Source organism: Triturus cristatus, chromosome 11, assembly GCF_964204655.1.
Source record: "Triturus cristatus chromosome 11, aTriCri1.1, whole genome shotgun sequence".
Lineage (NCBI taxonomy): Eukaryota > Metazoa > Chordata > Amphibia > Caudata > Salamandridae > Triturus > Triturus cristatus.
The window spans coordinates 650965784-650986096 of NC_140594.1; the positions used below are offsets into that span (position 1 = coordinate 650965784).

At 45.2% G+C, this 20313-nt stretch overlaps 1 protein-coding gene across 1 annotated transcript in view; it reads left to right on the forward strand.

The window, feature by feature from the left end:
* BOK (BCL2 family apoptosis regulator BOK) overlaps nt 1-20313 on the forward strand; it is a 184229-nt gene that overhangs the window by 48312 nt on the left and 115604 nt on the right. The window contains exon 2 of the mRNA XM_085634165.1: nt 3625-3753. Within this exon, the coding sequence (XP_085490291.1) occupies nt 3625-3753 (129 nt within the window). The remainder of the gene's footprint in view (nt 1-3624; nt 3754-20313) is intronic.

Below are 20313 nucleotides of genomic sequence, written 5' to 3' on the forward strand. Positions count from 1 at the left end.
AGGGTCATTCAGTGGAGTGGAGTGATGTGAAGTGCGATAGAGTGGAGAATCGTAGAGTGAAGTGTTGTGTCTTGGGGTGGCATAGAGTGGAGTGATACAGGGTGGAGTAAAATGGCATAGAGTGGAGTAAAGTGGAGTGGAGTGGCATAGAGGGAATTGTGTAGAGTGGAGAAAAGTGGAGTGGCTAAGAGTGGAGTAGAGTGTCATAGAGTGGAGGGACATACAGTTGAGTGGCATAGAGTAGAGTGTTGTGAAGTGGCATAGAGTGGAGTAGAATGTTGTGGAGTGGAGAAGAGTGTAGTGTCATCGAGTGTCATGGCTTTGAGTGAAGTGGAGTGTCGTAGAGTGGACTGTGGTAGAGTGGGGGGTCATAGAGTAGAGTGGAGGGTTATAGAGTGTCATGGAGCAGAGTGGCGTAGAGTGGAGCAAACAAGGGTAGAGTGGCATAGTGTTAAATGGTTCAGATTGTCAGGCGTAGAGGGGTCATTCAGTATTGTAAAGTGTGGTAGAGTAGAGCAGAGTACCATAGAGTGGAGTGCTGTGGGGTGGGTGTCTTAGAGTGGAGAGTTGTAGAGTGGAGGATCGTAGAGTGGAGTGGCATAGAGTGGAGTAGTGTGTCATAGAGTGGAACGTCGTAGAGTGGAGGGCCATAGAATGGGAAGACATAGAGTTGAGTGTCGTAAAACAGAATAGAGTGTTGTTGAGTGGAGTGGCATTGAGTGGCGTAGAGTGCCGCAGAGTGGAATGGATTGCCATTTAGTGGGATAAAGTGGATTGTGGTAGAGTGGAGTGGTGTGTCATGGCATGGGGTGGTGTAGAGTGGAGTGGTATAGAGTGGAGTGGCCTAACGTAAAGTGGAGTAAAGTATCGTAGAGTGGAGTAAAGTGTTATAGAGTAAGTGACAAAGAGTGGCGTAGAGTGGAGTGGCGTAGTGTAGCATAGAGTGTCATGGAGGGGCATAGAGTGGAGGGGCATAGAGTGGAGTATTGTAGAGTGAAGTATTGTAGAATGTAGTAGAGTGGAGTTTAGCGGAGTGTCATAGATTAGAGTGGAGAGTCGTAGAGCTGAGTGGAGGGTAGTAGAGTGGAGGGCCATTGGGTGTCGAAGAGTGGAGCAGAGTGCTGTAGAATGGAGTGTCGTGGGTGTAATGGAAGGGTGGGCCATAGAGTGGAGAGTCGAAGAGTGGAAGCTCATAGAGTGGAGTGGAGTGGAGTGGAGTGGAGTAGAGTGGAGTAGAGTGAAATGGCATGGAGTGGAGTAGAGTGCCACAGAGTGAGTGTCGGGGAGTGGAGTGGTATATCATGGCGTAGAGTGTAGTGATATAGAGTGGATGGCCTAACGTAAAGTGGAGGAAAGTGTTGTAGAGTAGAGTGGAGTGTCATAGTGTAGCATTGAGTGTCCTGGAGTGTCATAGAGTGGAGGGGCGTAGAGTGGTGTGTCGTAGAGTGGAGTGTCGTGGAGTAGAGAGGTGTAAAGGGCAATAGAGTGGCGTAGATTGGATTAGAGTGGTGTAGAGTGAAAAAGTGGAGTAAAGTAGCGTAGAGTGGAATAGAGTGACGTACAGTGGTGTGTAATGGCGTAGAGTCAGAAAGAGTGCCAGAGTGGAGGGGCGTAGAATGGAGTGCCGAAGAATGGAGTATGCATGGTGTGGTAGTGCACTGCCATTACAGACAACACATTTTCAATTGGAATGACCATTACATTTTCAGACATACAGTTTTACTGATACAACAATACAGTGCACAAACGATAATCTGTGGAAATGACACCACTTAGTGTACCGATTTGTTTTGATCGTATTCAAATATTTGTTTCCAGCACACTTCAGAATTAGAACAAAATGCTTAATTTGTGCTTTCCTAATTCTGATATATTCTGAAATATTTGCATAGTTCATTTAAATGTTGCTGCGTGCTACAAAAAAGCCTTTAGTAAGTGAGTAAAATTAATTTCTAGAGCACACAGTATCCAATGGTGTCACAGCACTATTAGAACAAAGAAGCTGTGACAAAGGCAGGGAGAGCAAATGAAAAAGATTGGAAAACCCTACCCAGATGGAAAGAAAGACACAACTTATTTCATCCCCAGATTTTTTGATAAAGCCTCTCACTTTGAAGTCAGAGAAGGAAAGGTAAACCCCAAGCTCCCTCGGAAAATAGAGCCTGACATTTGTCCTCTGTCTTTGAATGCACAGCAAATGCGAAAAGAACAAACTTTAAAGCTGTTTTTACAGAAAGTGAGCACTGTACAAGAACACAGTAAACAGTCTATGCTCCACAGAATGAACTAACTCAAATTGGACAGTCTAAAACAAACCAAGCTAGCAAATAGAAAGTAAGGAAATGTGAGTTACAAACCACCAAAGCCAATGGTAAACAATGGCGGAATGTATTCGTAGATCAGCTTTACGAATATCCCCAAGATGTCTGTACGAAACCAGACAGCTTCGACCTAAAAACTGCCTTTGAAATAATGTGAACTCTGGGATGGTGGGCTACTGTATCTTACAGGCCTTCACTGCTACATTCGCAGTTACTCATAGGGTGTCACGAAATGCTTCCGACCTCAATATCATGAGGCAGGAGTTTTTTTTTACACCCTGCGAATGTTTTTTTTGTACAGCAGTCGAATTGCAAAATATAGCTCTGTTTGCAAGCCAGTTGGTGGGCGATTGACACAGACTGGTTTGCTAGAAGGGCCTAGTACACATCCAACTCTTAGCTCTTTGTTCATACATTGCTAAGCCTCCTTATTATCAACATAGTTTCTGTCCCTAGTAAGACCCCCTTCATCAGGCGAGACAGTTTTGTGTTTTTAGCCTTATTTTCACATTCTTTACTCGACAGGCCTGCCACAGTGACCTGGCTCAGGAACTGTCATGAAGCATCTCGTACAATACATACTGTCACCAGTGCATTCCACTAGTGAAGACTGCTCCTGCCTTGGAATGTCATCACTGTCACACTGGCCTACTAATTGAGCCCAGGAAACTTCTTGGACTCACACTGTTTAATCAAAGAAGCCCATTCTCCCCTAGAACCTCCTTGCATCACTAATGCGCCAATGGGGCAGACCCCTTCTCTGGAATATCGGTGCCCCAAGCCCGCAAAGGACAGGCCCCTGGCCTGGAAGGTTCTCACACCCTGGTGCATCAATAAGCAATGGAGCAAACACAAGCCTTGGAAGAATTTCACTCTTGGCACCAAGAAACTGATGGAGCCATACCTCTCTCATTTACATTGTTCCACCATCAGAGCCCAAGCTCTCCTCCAGAGATATCCCCCTCTTACATCCTTTCCTCGACCAGTGCAGTTTATCATTGCCTCCTCCTCACACAGCTCCACTGATAATTCCCAGACCTGCCCACTGCTCACTCACTGCTCCTCCAACACAGGCCAGCTCTGCCATAAACATACTCCAGTAAGCCTACATAGTCACAGTTCATCAGTGAATCTTGACACCATTCGGCAAGACAGTCTGGAGTATTTTCCATCACCCAAGAGATTCTTTATCCAGTCTTCTCACAGTGGCCTGTGAGCTGCTCGAGTGGCCCAGCCCTGTCATGTGTATTTGCAAGTGACTGTCTCCTTGCTTCAGGTAATTCTTCATTTTATTCTTTTCCAGGGGATGAGTTGGAGTACATTCGTCCCAACATCTATCGGAACATTGCAAGGCAGCTCAACATCTCCCTGAACTCCGAGACTGTGGTTTCCGACGCTTTTCTAGCTGTTGCTGCAGAGATATTTTCAGCAGGTACAGTGTGGAAACAGATTGGTGGGAAGTGAGTCTACTTGTGTCTGTCCCTGCAGTTAACAGTGGTTGTTGGTGCACAGTTCAGGATTAAGGGTGGGTGGGTGGGGGTAGAGACCTAGGTTGTCCTGACACACCACCTCTCATGGACTGCGGTCCACCTTCAGGGTCCGCCTTCACGATACATCAAAATATTAGTGCACTTTTACCACAGGGTCTTTGTTGCTGCTTTGCAAAGCTGCTAGGATGCTTTTCATAATAATTTTCTGTATTGCTATATTTTACAATAAACTGCGTATTTTGCATGGGCGTCATTTACGGGTCACCAAGGGTCGCGCCTGCGACCCCTGGCTTGCCCCTTGCGACCCTTGGCCCTACCTTTGCGACCCATAGCCTCAGAGGTGGCAAAATCAGTGCTAGGAACACAGCTGCACCACTTTCTTTGTTTTATGTTAATGTTTTATTACATCAACAGTGAATAATATATTATTATTCGCTATTAGTGTAATGATTAATGGATTACAATTAGTTGGAATATAACCCTGCCTAGAAGCTTAGGTAAGTAAAAAATGCTTTTAAATGTATGTTGTGTGCATGCTTGTGAGTGAGTGTGTTTATGTGAGAGTGAGTGTGTGTATGTGTGACTGTGTGCGTATGCATAAGCAAGCGAGTGTGAGTGAATGTAAAAGGTAAATGGTGTGTGATGTCACTTTTGGTGAATTGAGCTGATGATCCTTCCGCTATCCTTCTGAATCCAAATAACTGACTAACCTTGCACCACTCAAATTACTTTCATATTTCACTCTACTAATACAACAATAATCCTTTATGGGTTCCGGAGTAGTGCGCTACTCGCCGAAAAAGCGCTTCGCCGCCTCGTCTGGGGTAGTAAGCGCTATATAAATGCAATTACAATGCAATACAATATTTTGTGGCGTGAATTAACCGTCTGGGGTAGGTAGTTTGACGCGCTCTCTTTAGTGGGTACATGTCATACACGTCATCTGCTGGCTGTACTGTACGACCAGGAAATCTCTTGGTAGTTCAAATGTGAGTGTTCAGCTTTTTTCGTCAGTTAAGTTTATTGCTTAGCACGTCCTTGTGACAGCTCCTGGAATGGCGTGAAGGTTCCTCGTGAGGCCGAAACACGGGGCCTGGTCTGTCCTGGTAAGTCAGTGCCCTGGAAGACTTTAGAAGGGGCCCCATAGGCAGCAAAGTTAGGAATGTGGTGACAGGGAGCGGCGTCTGGGAAAATCGGTGCCCCCACTGCGGTTTTTACAAGAACAATTCGGGTTTCGGCTAATCTTTTGGGGGCCGATTCAGACCTGTTGTGAAGGAGCCCTCCCTCTGTAAATATGCTAACTCGCCCCATGTTCTTCTACTGAAAATATCCCTCATTCTAATGCCAGTGGATAGGGGGGTGTCATCTACCTCTTTCTGCTGCAAACCCCTCTCGTTGGCCTCAGCCGTTCAGAACAAGGGGTTGGACTCTTTATAGCTATCTACAGACCCCAAGTCACGTGGCCGACTTTCTGTTTGTCCAGCTATTTTGGCTAATAGAGCTAAGCATGCTGGGAGTCGAGGGCCATGGTGATGGAGGGAAACGCGACCCTGCAATCTTAGCATGGGTAGGGATGTCGGCTGGAAAGCCTGGCTGCTTGCAGTGCCCCTGGGGTCTCGGGCTTAGAAGGCTGTGCTCCGGTCGGACACCTATTTTGTGCCCTGCCCCTGGTGAGGCTCTGGGTGGAGGCAATGCAGGTATTAGAAGAATGTTCTGTCTGTGCCGATGACTTCCGAGGTAGCCTCCAGAACAGACAGAATTCTCGGAAAGCTTAGTGCGTGGCGGCTGAGGAGGGGCCGGTTCTGTCTTCCTCGGAAGTCATGGGTGCGGCTTAAACAGGAGGCTGGATCATGAACACAGTCCTGCCAAGTATCACGCATCAGGTGGGACTCTAACGCATTTCAGTGTGGTGGTCCGCATCACTGCACTGAAATGTATTGTCACGCATTTATAGCGCCTCCTCTGCATGACGTAGCCTGCTAAATGAGCACCACACGGAGAGTAAAGCTCTTAACTGGCGGGGCGTTCTGGAACTGCTACAAATGTAACTTTCACATCATCTCGGCGCGGCAAGTCGAGATTCACTGATTGACGTCATGAGAGTCAGTAAACTGGAGCACTAATTTGTCCAATCGCAGCGTGAGGGCGGGGGCACAGTTTAAAAGTTTAGCAGTCTCCCGGATCCAGAGTAGTCCCCTCCTGCACGCTGTTCGCCACCACCAGGCGCTTAGCGTATTTTCTCCTCCCCCCCTCGCCCACCATCCCTTTTTGTCTCTCTTACTTCTCCTCTCCTTCTCCATCTTCTCTTCCTCATTTTGACTTGCCATCTGCTCTCTCCAAACGTATGATATGTATTGGCAATTGCTCTTTGACGCGGACGGCCCACATTGGGTTGTAGGCGACTTGCTGTGTTACTTACATGACATACTGTTCAGCTATGCTTCTTACTGCTGCCTATCGACAGCTTCTCTATCCTACGTGGCCGGCCCCTACCATAGGGTTGTAGGTGAAACGCTGTGTCCACGAGCAGTCTCCTTCTGTCTTTTTTGCAAAATAAACAGTTTGAACAAGAAAAGTTTAGCAGTCTGAGCCACTGTGCAGCCGTCGGGAGCCTGCGCTCGCACCACGTTGTCGTGCTGCCCAAATCGGGGCCTAGTGGGCGTAATGGGTGCCTCACCCTCAGGTACTTGATCGCTCCACATTGTGCAGTCCGGTGCAGACAGGAGTCATGAATATGGCGCCGCAGCGCGAGTTGAGCCTCTTCTGGACCGCGATCGCGCTGTCCAGTGCCCGGAGCACGTCGCTGCTTGCTCTTACAGTTCCGTCAGGCGCTCCTGATTCAAAGTAAGTGCCACTCCGACTCATGACCTTTTAACTTCTTTATAAGAACTTTTAAAATGGTTGACTGCTCAGCCATTTGTGGCTAATAATACGCCAGTTGTTCCTGTATTTCTGCAGGGTGACTCAGAAAAGCAAAGTGCTACAAATCTGTCAAGCCTCAGCGGGAGGTTTGGTCCTTGGCAGAGCAGACCTTTGCTTTAAAACTAAGCCCATACATACCTTACGGTGTTCTTCTAGTGAATGCATAAAGTCTCCTGTAAACGGGCAACAGTTGAATTCCTGGGATGAACATACGTCTCAAATGAGAATACCATGAAATCAAATTGTTGTGACAGCACTTTGTGAACAAATCTCTGGAAGTTTCTAGGAAACATTGTTAGCCCCTTTACACAAGCCACTATTTTTAGTGACAAACTAAATTCAAGCAATCGCCAACAGTATGCCACCCAATTACTTTCTGGTCGTTCCCTGCAAATTACTCCCTCCTCCACACTCAATCTCATGTGACCTGATCCAGAGTTTAAAGACTCACACCGTCTATCTATCATTAGCCCATCTCCTCCGACTAAGCCATCATACATATCCGCTTCCATACCTCGTCCATCATTCATCATTCAGCCTATTACTGCAAGTAAAATTACAGCCGCTGACCTCTGCATAATTGCAGTACTGCGCAGACACTACTAGTCTGTCTGAAGTCTGCACAAAGTTGTAAGTTAGTGTCACTGAGCCATCTTTTTCCATATTCATTTTTCTGGCTCTTGAGGAGTGTGTGTCATCATTCAGCCGTTGCTGTAGGTAAAGATACAGTTGAGATCATCTGCATAATTGCAGTCCCTACCAATCTGCACTCAATTGAGTTCAGCGTGAGTTGGTGAGGCCGGCTCAGGCTCCTCACTCGGGTCTCTTTCTCCTGCAAGTTTCATTCCATGTTGTGCTGTTCATGTTTCATTGCCTACCATTCGGAAGTTTCAATGCATGGCAGTCTCGTTTCAATATATGGCACTTTGGCATTTCAGTACACACCTTTCATAGGTTTAGTTGCATGCCATTCTGGTTCCAATGCATGGTATTCATTTATTTTTATTTATTTTTTAAACGCACTTTATTGAGTTTTTATACAAACATCCACATATCCGCACACAATATTTATCAGCATAATCCCTGAGGAGCAATCAACAACCCCCCACCAATTACACAGTGCATAGTACAAGGATATATAAGTCGTTCCAGAGCTGTGCGTCAAATAAACCAAAAATCTCCCCAACTAAAACCTACCTCCAACCACCATGAAATATTAAGTCCCTCCCCCTCCCTCAGTCCCCACCAGCAACGCATGCATGGTATTCATGTGCTTCTTTAATTCTGTCATTCATGCTCCACTGGATGTCAACCACATTTTTAGTGCATGTCATTAACATGAGGCAAGTGAATGTCACGTTCGCGTTTCAGTGAAGAAGTCAGAGTAACCTGCATGTCTGAAGTATTTCAATTACTGCACGTACTTTTTTTAGTTGCATGACGTGCAGTCATTTGATTGATTGCCAGGGAGAAGCCAGGAGGCCCGGTCGGCGCAGGCTGGCTAAGGCAGGATCTGTTTAGTTGTTATTGCTTACGCATTTGTTTAACAGTACTATCAGCTTACAAGGGTACTAGGTTAGCGCCCTTTCATTTCTGGTGTTTTGCAGAAATTTTAAGATCTTCTTGGAGTTTCTCGTTGCTCAAATGGGTGTTGTTTCTGATATTTATATGTTTCCCTCGTCTTCATTGCTCGATTTTTGCTTGCAAGAAAGTGTCACTCATAGTCGTTGAATGTCACTCATAATTGCACTCAAATTATGAAAATGTCACACATAAGCAATATGAAACCTTGGCAGCTATGTGAACATTCGTTTTCCAAACTTGTTGTCATTCATTTTACTGCAACGCATTTGCAGTTATCAGACAACGGTTCATAATCAAGACAGGACAATAAATACATTGGAAATGAACAGTCAAAGAACAATGTCGAGTCACATCCTCGGGTAAAGCCACAAAGAGGATAAGCAAGCGGCAAGTCACTTGAAAGACACACTGCAGTAGCAGGCAACAGATACGCCCCTACTTGGGTATAGGAGCCTAGTGTACAACGTGATGGATGTTAAATATAGTCCTGAATAGGGATAAAAAGAGAAAAACCCATGCAGAATCGTTTCTTGTACGAAAGGTTTCACTGGTCGGGTCTGGCTCATCATGGTAGTTTGTCGTCAGATTTAAGGGCGATTTCTGCTACAATGGGGTCTCAGTCCAGGTGCGTCACATACCGCTCGTCTCCTACGTTGTGTGAAGCAGAAATAATTTACTGCGCCCACTCAGCTGCACGATTCTGGCGTCCATACTGCTACACCAGGTGGGCATGATGGATGTCAAGCCATCGCTGTAGACTGCTTTGTCAAGAGTAGTGCCGGGTGAATACATTTGGAGATGGCCTTCTCGGTCTTAGATCAGCATCAGGCCAAAAAGATAAAGCCATAGATAGCACGTAATGCATCTTTTAGGTAGGCCCGTAACTTTATGCACCACCATAACCCAAAAGCCTGTATTGCGTATGTGAAAGGAGGGTGCCTTTTCAGCCCCACATGTATATGTTATAGACACCCAGGTAAATGGTGAGCAGTCTCGAACGGATTAAATTGAGCTTTGTATTTCTTGAGACATTTGCTTTAAAGCTCAGGGCTGCTGCCCATACTTGGTCAGTAAATTCATGTCCGAGATCTGTAGTCCACCCTGTTCATATTTAAGTTAATTTGCATTTGATACCCCCGATGAACATGGATTTCTCGTTTACTTGAGTCTGCTAGTGTCAGCAGGTCATGCAACGCGCTGTCCATTTTGGGTATGTTGACCCCAGCCCCAAGTCAGTCTGCCACTTTCATTCGGGATGCTTGAGTTAGAGATGTACCTACTGATATGCCGGCTACAGTCTTAAGTCATGTAAAGTTAATCCTTATGCCCTGGTCACGTAGATCTCCAAGGATGTCTCTTCTGCTTCTGCCCATGCCGTCATATGTGCCTGTGTGGCTATTTTGTGAAATCTGGACATCTCTACCCTCAGGCTCAGGCCAATGCGCAACCACTGAATGTGGGTAGATAGATAGTAAACTTAACAAGCATTTGCAATGCAATAGGTCTCACATTTACGCGAGTTTAAGCTATTGGCATTGTAAATGACAATGCCTTTTATTTATGTTTTAAAAACGAAAACAAAACTAAAAGGCATTGTCATTTGTAATGTCAATAGCTCAAACTCGCGTAAATGCGAGACCTATTGCATTGCAAATTCTTGTTAAATGATGTGGGTAATTTTGCATCAGTATGGCACTGATGTTTGCACCGTTCTGCTGGTACAAAATGTCCTTTTCTCAATGATTGTTGGTGCAAAAGTTATGAAGCTTACCCCAGTAAGGGGAGAGGATGTGGGGGAGAGAAGCTGCCGACTTTGGAACTGGGTAACAAGGTTCCAGTCTCGGCGTCGGCTTCACATCTGTGATTCTGGGCACATCCCTAAATCTCCCCCTGCCCAAAAAAAAGATTTTGCCTTTGTGTAATGTAACTGGTGCACATGTAAAGCGCTCCGAAGGCCTTCTCCATTGGAGCCCGCACTATGTAAAACTGTCAAAAACAGTAATAGACCTCCCTGGATAATTACTATCAGGCCTGTGGGATGTCCCAGCAGAGAAGCGTTAATGGTTGGGGATTAGATGTACTACAATGAGAGAAAGGCGCTCAAAATTTAAATAACTATTGTGATTTAACATGATTGAATTGTCCGGGACAGCATTTTGGTATAGAGAATGATGTTTTTGTATGTTTTAAAATTGTAATAAAAACAACGTAAAAAGAAAGATGTATCAAGAAACGTATTCGTGCCTGCACACGTAGAAATCACTCACTGCCTTTTCCAGCCTGGCCTAGGGGTTATAAGGCAGCAGCTAAGAGTAAACGGGTCTCTGCGAGGCATGCTTACATCCTGATCTTTCTTCCCTTTGCCCTCCCGATGGTAAACAGGAGGTTATTGGGGGACAATGCGTTAGGCAAGGCAGCTACTGTTTGATCTCTCGGGGGCCATATCATATCAACAGCAGTCCTCCTCTTGCTCAAAGGCATTTGATCTACGCAGCAGGTCTACGACGGCTCACACAAGTTTAACTCCGCTTTCGCATGACCTCTTTTAAAGTCCAATTTATAAACACATGGCGCCCTCTACTGCTCAACTGGCAGATCATTTGAAAACTACCATGCAGAGGAAGCCGTTTGGCTGTCGATAAAAAACAAGCGCGGTCGTGGTTAATCAGTAACCTGATCCTCCTGGAATGCAGCATGCAGCACGCCATTGCTCGCTCCCGAGAGCCTTAGGCAGTGGGAGTTAACTTTTAGAAGAAAGGTGGGACATGCTGCCGTCTTTGGCCATTTGCATGCTGTCTTTCTTAGAAAGACGCACGCAAAGGCCAGTAGCGTGAAAAAGCACACGCACAAGCCTGTGGTCGGAGTTTGAAGTCCTCACTAGAAGCCTTGCAGAGCCTCGCATGTGGGCTGGCTCAGGCGAGACCTAAAAAGTGGGGCGTACCGAGGTTGCCCTCCTCCATGGGTAAAGAGCTTGTGGCCTGAAACTCTACATCCATCTGGTCCCAAATACTCCGGTTACGGCGTGCACACGGCCTGGGGTACCAACGGATAGAGCGGTGCCCCCTTCCCTGAGCCGTCGCCAGGTAGAGGTGAGGTATCTTAACCGCATAAAACGGGTACGCTCACTATGTTTTGAACTGAAAACAGAAGTACAACTGGTTTTGTATTTCAATATAATTTCTTGTCAACTATTTGTTCACTATTCTCTTTTTTGTTCACAGCAGCATCTAACTAGGTCCTGACGAAAGCCCTGACACCTAGTGGGTCATCACAGCTGAAACATGTTGACCTTCTGTTTCGTCTGACACATGCAGTTTAAATCCATACTGCAGGTGCACTGTTTATAATCCTGACAGTGAGAACACACGAATAAAGCACGTAATTTGTTTTCACTAGTTAGTTTTAAGATCACTTCCCACACAGTATTTTTCTGTTGCGCTGCGCCCTCCCCCAGTTCATATCGCTCTCATCTGGTGGATTTAGAATATCCTTTATAGAGTAGAACAAAAACGTCCCTGAGCTCCTCCCTCTCAGAGAGGGGGTTGTAGTCCTTGGTGAGACTAGGCCTTCCCACCAAGAGGAGAATCCCAGATGATGAAGCATGTCACCTATGATGGGTGAGGGATTACGTCCTGAAAGGGATCACTCCACTGATATTTATCTGTAACTCTCTCAGTATCTCTGACCATTTGCCTTTTTCTTTAGACCCGAGGAGTTCTATGTGTGTTGTTTTTAGCAGGATAGCTGCACCCAAGGCTTTAAGTGGGATGAAAAAACTGGGGGGGGTCTCTCAAAGGGGCGTGACCAATATAATTAAGAGCGTGGCTTAAAAACACCTAAGCTAAAAATCTGTTCTTATCTCTCCATATCACTGCGCATATAAACCTACCAGTCACCCCTATGGCAGGCCTTATCAATCCTGAAGGCAAGGTGCTGGGTTTTATGTGAAAGGGTGCCCATGCATGAGCAGAGCCCATCTGCAGCCTTCGGAACCTTTATTCTAGGGTTGTTTGTGATGCAGCCAGCCCATATATTCTTAAGGGCATTATAAGCTTGCGTTAAATGCTAACTTTGGAATGGCTGCATGAAAACATGTCGTGTTTATACCTCCACACCAGTAACTGGTGTGGGAGGTATGATTCCACCTTACTAGAGGGAGAAATATGACAGCACCGGTATACCCGGTACCAGCTTTGCAAACCTTGGCATCACAAAATGGATGCTGCCAGCCACAGACACGAGTCTGCCCTCCTGCTGCTGACCGAAACTGCGGCAGGGCAGGCCTGGACAATAGGTTTCCTGTCACAGGGAGGTGTGACCACCTCTCAGACAGGCTTTAGTGTATTGGGGCTGGGTGGGTGCACTCCAAGAGTGCTTTGGAGTTTGCACGGGGGGCACATTTGGTGTCCCTGTGCATAGTCCAGCTCAAACCGGTTGCAGGGGCTACCAGCCCCTGCTCTGGCACGAAACTGGACAAAGGATATGGGTGTAGCCACCCCTCTGTCCTGACCCTCCCATAGTGGGTCCCCAGAGTTTGTCCCACCCCTTCCTTGGGTATAAAGTAGGAAACCCTGACTGCAGGACTTTAGATATTACCTGCACGAAACTCTGCTACAGAAACCAGTACTTCGACGATCTACATTGAACTAGATGACTGAAGAATCTCCCTTGGAGTAAAGGAGTTACTCCCCTGCAAGGCAGACACCAAAGGCGCATCTGTCCGGTTTGCATCTCCGAAGCTCCTGAGGACTCCGAAGAATATTACAACACAGGAGGTGGGTTCCCGTGGTCTCTGCGGTAGATCTGTGCACTCAGCAACTCTGAGGCCTGTATCCCTCATGGAGACCGTGCAACCCGAACCCCTGGACACTGCGACCATTTGCAGCAGCATATGCTTTTTGGTGATCCCTGAGGCTGTGCTTTGGGCTACTTGTAGTCCAGACCCTGAGCAGTGATTCCACTGAAGATTACTGGCCTACACTCATCGAGTGACCCGTGGGCTGATATTGAGTGATTCCTCTCGAGGTCCCTTCGCGATCCCTTGTCTGTCGACTTGTGGGTCCCTGAGAAGGGTACTTTAACTTTCAGTGGGCTTACCTGGTTGCTCCACAGGTAACCTGACTCCCCATCGCTTGGGGAGTCCACAGGACCTTGCTGGTCCATACCGAAGCCTTTTTTCTCTCACCACGTGGGTTGCCTTTGCCAAGGCTTGTTGGTCTCCAATCCGGACACCAATCCCCCCAGCACTCGACATCCTTCGTGGGACAGCTCGCCTGCAGGTTGTGGTCGTCGTCGACGCCTCCTGGTCCCTATGGCAGTGGAGTCAAGCTTCACCTCTTCGCACCTGAAACACCCGACATCGGTGGGCATTCTTCTATCGTGCCCCTTGTCTCTGGCAAGTGACCGAGACTCTGTCCCCTTTGATTTCAGGTTCTTCACATCTAGGATCCAGGCTTGGATCACCCCGGACACTTCTCCTTTCCACGGCGGCAGCACTTTGCAGCACATCGCCATTGAAATCAACGACGATTCCCAACACCATTTGACACCTATGTACCCGGCTTCCCTGGGTGAGGTAACACGAGTACGCCGGTGCTCCCGTGGGTGCTGGCCCTAGAACCCTCTAAGTCTGAAAGGGTTTGCTCAAAGTCCTCTCCTAAGTGTCCTTATTCTTTAAAATTCCAATCGCGACTTTCCCATAGGATTGTACGGGACTCGCGGCTGTGTTCTCACACTGCACACGTCCCCCGTGGGTCCCCTGTGTCACTACCTTGGGTGGTTCCTTGGGGTCCCAGCGATTCTACGTGCTCTAGGCACTGTGTCTAATCAAGTCGTGGTTCTTTTACCACTTTCTTAATATATGGTTTGGTCCGCCCCTGGGGCCCATTGTATATTGTGCTATTTACTATAGTTTTAGAACTGTAATATTGTGGGCCTTGCTCTGTAATCTCATAAAGAGGTTAGTAGAGAGTGTTTAGTAATAAATACATATATTTTATATCTATACCTTGTGTGGTTCTCCTTTCATTTGGTCATTCAAGAGGTTATAATCTGGTAAACCAAGCTGCTTTACACTCCTTCAAGACTTAGCCTGAAGGCTGCTCTCCATAGCTACCACTAGGATAGCTTTCAATAAAGGTTGTCTTAAACCTAATCATCAAAAAGGGTCGTTTGGACTGGTGCAAGGTGCCCACTATAACTAGTGGACAGCATATACCAGGCCAACTTCTCACACCGATGGAGACCCGTTTCGAGTCCTCCTTTAACCTCTTCAGCGCGGCGCGGATTTCCGCGCCACGCTGAAGATTCCGTGCGCGGGCGGGGCCATGACGGAACGTCATGCGCACAGCGCAACCGACGTGCATGACGGAACCGTTCCGTCATGCGCGTCGAAGGGGTTAAAAAACTGCCGGTGCTCAGCACCTGTGAGACCCGGCCCACTTAAAGCCCCGGCTGCACCTTAACGGGAATAGGAAGACTGGCAAATGAATACTGTGACTGAGGCAAGATGATCATCTTCGAAGTTGCAAATGTACCCAGCGTGGACAGTGGGGGATGTTTCCAGAACACTATTGAGGCTTGGGCTGTGGATATGGCCCTAATAGCACTCCCATGTATCACGTCTTCTACAGCCCTTGTTAACCTTGACTTCTAAGTGCACTCCCATTTTAATGCCCAGGTTGTGACTAGTACAGTTAGGTAAAGGGCTATAACAAGTAGATGAATATCCAACATAATATATATCCAATGTAAATCATATAATGTAACCACTTCAATACTAATCATATGGACACAAACCTTAATTAGAAAAATACTTTTATTTCTTCATTTAATGATGTTTTTTATGTAATGTTCATTATACATTTGATATAGCGTGCAATACTAAAATATATATGACAATATATACAAATCAGTAAACAAAATATGATAGGGTTAATCCAAAAGGATAGAAAGAAATATACACACTATATATACATCACAAAACAACAACACGAAATAGACATATAAAAGATATAGACACAATGCGGTAGATGAGAACTACGCGCGTTTCGGCATGACAGCCTTCATCAGGAAAACCGTCTATTGCGCTGACACTGAAACAAAATATATATACAACATATAAAAAAGTGGTTACATTCAAAGAGATAATATACACACTATGTTATTAAACACTTTATATTTAGTATACACAAGAACGATTGAGACTAAATGGTTTGGGACAAAACAGTGCACATATAGCTACTTGTACAGGATAGACAATGAGACGTTAATATTAATAATGAGATATCTAATGATGCAACAAACATGACCAAAAGATGAGAAAAGGAAAAGACTTACTAATTACACAGAGAATACAACATATCTAAACTAAATGGCATTACATTAATAATATACATATATACAATCTTCTTGTCATTCATGACTAACTATTTGCATATACCGTAATACATTAGTCCTATCTATACATGGCTGGTTTTTTACCAAGACTAGAAATACATAAACAGATAGATGAAGAAGAAGTGATAGAAAAGATTTATAGTGAAGAGATAGTGAGAGTGAAAAGGGGTGAATGTACAACAGCAAAGGTCATAACAAGTGAATCTACCAGAAATGTGTTGCTAAAGGTCCAACAGTGATGTTCACAAAATTCTTCTAAATTCATGGGTAGAAAGGAGGAAAGGTCACTTACTCAGTAGCGCGGTAAAGGGGGGGGGGACTGGATAGCTAATGGCTTCGGGTCAGGCGTAAGTGAGAATGACTCCGAACAGAAGTAGCGTGTAGACGATGATGAATGTCAAACGTTCTCACTGATGGAGAAAGAAATAAGATGCATATAGTACATTTAAATATATGCTATTGTGTTGGTAGGATTAAGCCCTGCATATGCGGGTGCCTGAAACGACCTTTTATAATACTCACTAAGGTAGATGCAAATAAGATGATAAATTATGCTGCGCTCCACGAATGCTCAGATGTACCTCTCTATCACGGTCGATTATCCCGGTACATACCAACTTGGTATACCGCAAGGACTAAGAGAGGAAAGAAAAAAGGAAGTAATAGCCATACACATATCCTTGTATATGATGCCTACAGCGAAGGCGTACTTATGGGAATTGGTAGAAAAAACCCGATGGCTACTTACTAAAGATTCATGTCAATTGCGGTATACCAAGTTGGTATGTACCGGGATAATCGACCGTGATAGAGAGGTACATCTGAGCATTCGTGGAGCGCAGCATAATTTATCATCTTATTTGCATCTACCTTAGTGAGTATTATAAAAGGTCGTTTCAGGCACCCGCATATGCAGGGCTTAATCCTACCAACACAATAGCATATATTTAAATGTACTATATGCATCTTATTTCTTTCTCCATAACTGAGAACTTTTGACATTCATCATCGTCTACACGCTACTTCTGTTCGGAGTCATTCTCACTTACGCCTGACCCGAAGCCATTAGCTATCCAGTCCCCCCCCCCTTTACCGCGCTACTGAGTAAGTGACCTTTCCTCCTTTCTACCCATGAATTTAGAAGTATTTTGTGAACATCACTGTTGGACCTTTAGCAACACCTTTCTGGTAGATTCACTTGTTATGACATTTGTTGTTGTACATTCACCCCTTTTCACTCTCACTATCTCTTCACTATAAATCTTTTCTATCACTTCTTCTTCATCTATCTGTTTATGTATTTCTAGTCTTGGTAAAAAACCAGCCATGTATAGATAGGACTAATGTATTACGGTATATGCAAATAGTTAGTCATGAATGACAAGAAGATTGTATATATGTATATTATTAATGTAATGCCATTTAGTTTAGATATGTTGTATTCTCTGTGTAATTAGTCAGTCTTTTCCTTTTCTCATCTTTTGGTCATGTTTGTTGCATCATTAGATATCTCATTATTAATATTAACTTCTCATTGTCTATCCTGTACAAGTAGCTATATGTGCACTGTTTTGTCCCAAACCATTTAGTCTCAATCGTTCTTGTGTATACTAAATATAAAGTGTTTAATAACATAGTGTGTATATTATCTCTTTGAATGTAACCACTTTTTTATATGTTGTATATATATTTTGTTTCAGTGTCAGCGCAATAGACGGTTTTCCTGATGAAGGCTGTCATGCCAAAACGCGCGTATTTCTCATCTACCGCATTGTGTCTATATCTTTTATATGTCTATTTCGTGTTGTTGTTTTGTGATGTATATATAGTGTGTATATTTCTTTCTATCCTTTTGGATTAACCCTATCATATTTTGTTTACTGATTTGTATATATTGTCATATATATTTTAGTATTGCACGCTATATCAAATGTATAATGAACATTACATAAAAAACATCATTAAATGAAGAAATAAAAGTATTTTTCTAATTAAGGTTTGTGTCCATATAATTAGTATTGAAGTGGTTACATTATATGATTTACATTGGATATATATTATGTTGGATATTCATCTACTTGTTATAGCCCTTTACCTACCTGTTTTTTTTCCCTACGTATAGCAAGTTTATTATTTGTAGGGGTCCCCTTCTTCCCAAAGTGTGACTAGTACAGTGCCAATCCATCAGTTAAGGGTAAAGATAGAATATTTATCACGATTGACAACTAGCCTGGAGATGGTGCAGAAAACTCTTAAGTGTTCTAAGGTTGGTACCAAGTCCACTTTGCAATCACCCAGGTGAAGAAGGGCATCATCCGTATACGGGAAGGAAGTATTCAAATCTCCCCTAATGTCACCTCACAAGGTAGGCCCCATTTGTCTACCTGCTCACCAGTGACTCCATGGCTGAGGCAAACAGCAGCAGGGATAGATGGCAGCATTATCGAGTACCCTGCTTTACTACAATCTGGTTGGCTGTCCTGACCCTTGCTGTGGTGGGTGAGGCGAGCAACTGAATCCCTACCATTATTCCTACACCAAATTCAATGTGCTGCAAAACCTGAAAGGGGTATGTATCCCCAGGCTAGGATGGCTACCACTGAGTTACGGACTGGGCTATCATTCTGGCCGTTGTGTCAATGAGAGATGAAAGCGTGTGCACAGGTTTGAGGCGGTGTACTTGCCAGGTACAATGTCACTCTGATCGGTGTGGGTTAAAGGTGGTAAAAGTTGCAAGGCTAGAATTTTCCGAAGGACTTTGCATTCAAGGTTAGTCATGGAAAGAGGGCAGTAATAGGATTGGTCAATGGGCTCACCACCTTGGTTTGGTCGTACAATGATAATGGCCTCATGAGTGAAAGGAGAGATGGGACCGACACACCTGGCCACTTTGTAAACGTCCAAAAGAGGCTGTGGTATTTGGTCTCAGAAAGTACTATAAAATTCAGATGGTAAACCATCACTACCAGGGTTTTGTGGGAAGCCAACTGGGATACTGTAAGCTTAATTTTAGTGAGCATAATGACTCAGTCGGGACTTTGAGAGCCTCTCTTTGCTCCAAAGACAGCCTCCTCCGCTCCAAGGCACAGGTTCTTGCCAGTGTCATTTTCTCTAGAGGCATGCTGCAATGAGTATACCTTGCAAATGCAGCATTGATTTCAATAAGTGACCAATTGGTCTTGTCTTGGTCGTTATGTCTCATTGGTGCACTCAGACTCCGCGTTAGTCAGCCTGGCCAACAGTCTACTAGCTTTGTCAGCTTGATAATGATAGAGAATCCGCCTATTTGAGGTTTCTGAGTAGAATGCCCTTTTCTGTATAAAGAGTAGCTTTCAGTAGTGTGTTCTTTGCCAGCCTATTTTCAATAGCTTTCAAGCCCCCATCTAATGTTGTCATTTCCCTTAACAGCACCCTATGTACTTCCGAGGACGACTTAATATAAATATCCCTAATGAAGATCTTGAATGCCTCTCTTTTAATGAGTGTGTTTCTCACTGTATTTTCTGGCAAACAGAAGCTTGTCTTCGACTGTCTCCCTGTTCACCATGTCTCTTAGGGTCCTGGGTTTGAAGTCTCCCGCTAGAGTGACTTGAGAGGAGTCTCTCCCAGTGCATCCCTACCAACAAGGGATTATGGTCTGAAATTGTTGTTGCTACATATTCAGATTGTGGGAATAATTCAAGTAGATGTGGGGAGCACGTAAACTTCTCAATTCTTGTGTGCTTGTTGAGTACCGAAGAATAAAATAAGCATTCCTTATCTGAGGGGTGCGCCGATGGCCATATGCTGGTCAAGTCACCCGCTGAGTCGTCAGTTTGACTGCGCGTCCCCAAGGCCTTGACCTGCAGTGCTGGATGGGACCGGTCTAGTCAGTCACCGAGTCAGCATTGGTGGATGTGGAGTGACTGCTAGATAGGGTGTGAGATTATCTAAGAACACAGACTGCATGGCATTTGGGGCACGCGTCTAACAGCAATAACTGCTTCCATTCTATTTTCCCAAATGTTAGTATAAATCTGGCTTTGGTGTCTCTGGGTTCTTTAGATGGAATAAAAGGGGTTCCTGGTATAATCCGGTGGAGTATGCCGAGTACGACGTGCAGTGCAGTGCAGTTGTCCCTTCATCGTTGCCTCAAGCGCTCATGCTCAGATGTGGTTAAGTGTGTCTCTTGCATCAGATCAAAAGTAATACTGAGCCTCCTTAGAAGCCTCCTTAGAAGTGTTCTATGATCTATTCATCACATTGGAGGCAAGAGACGAGGAAGCCATCCAAGGAGCTTTCATTGGTGTGCCGGCCAGCGGCGTGACCATAGCCCCCCCCCACACCCAACAGCAAACTCCAGGGGACCCCCTACAGCAAACCACAGTCCTGAGAGCTCCTGACTGGTTCCGGACCCTGGTGAGCCCCCTCCATGTACTTTGCGGGGGGGTCAAGTTTCGTTATGCCACTGGTACCAGCCCGCTAAAGCTAGCATTTAAAACGCTATGAGGATCTACGTAAGAGACATCCATACCCAGATGTGCCTGTGACACAAAGTCTACCAAGAAAAAACAAAACCCCAGGCCTGACTGGAAGATGTCTTGACCCAAACACGTAGA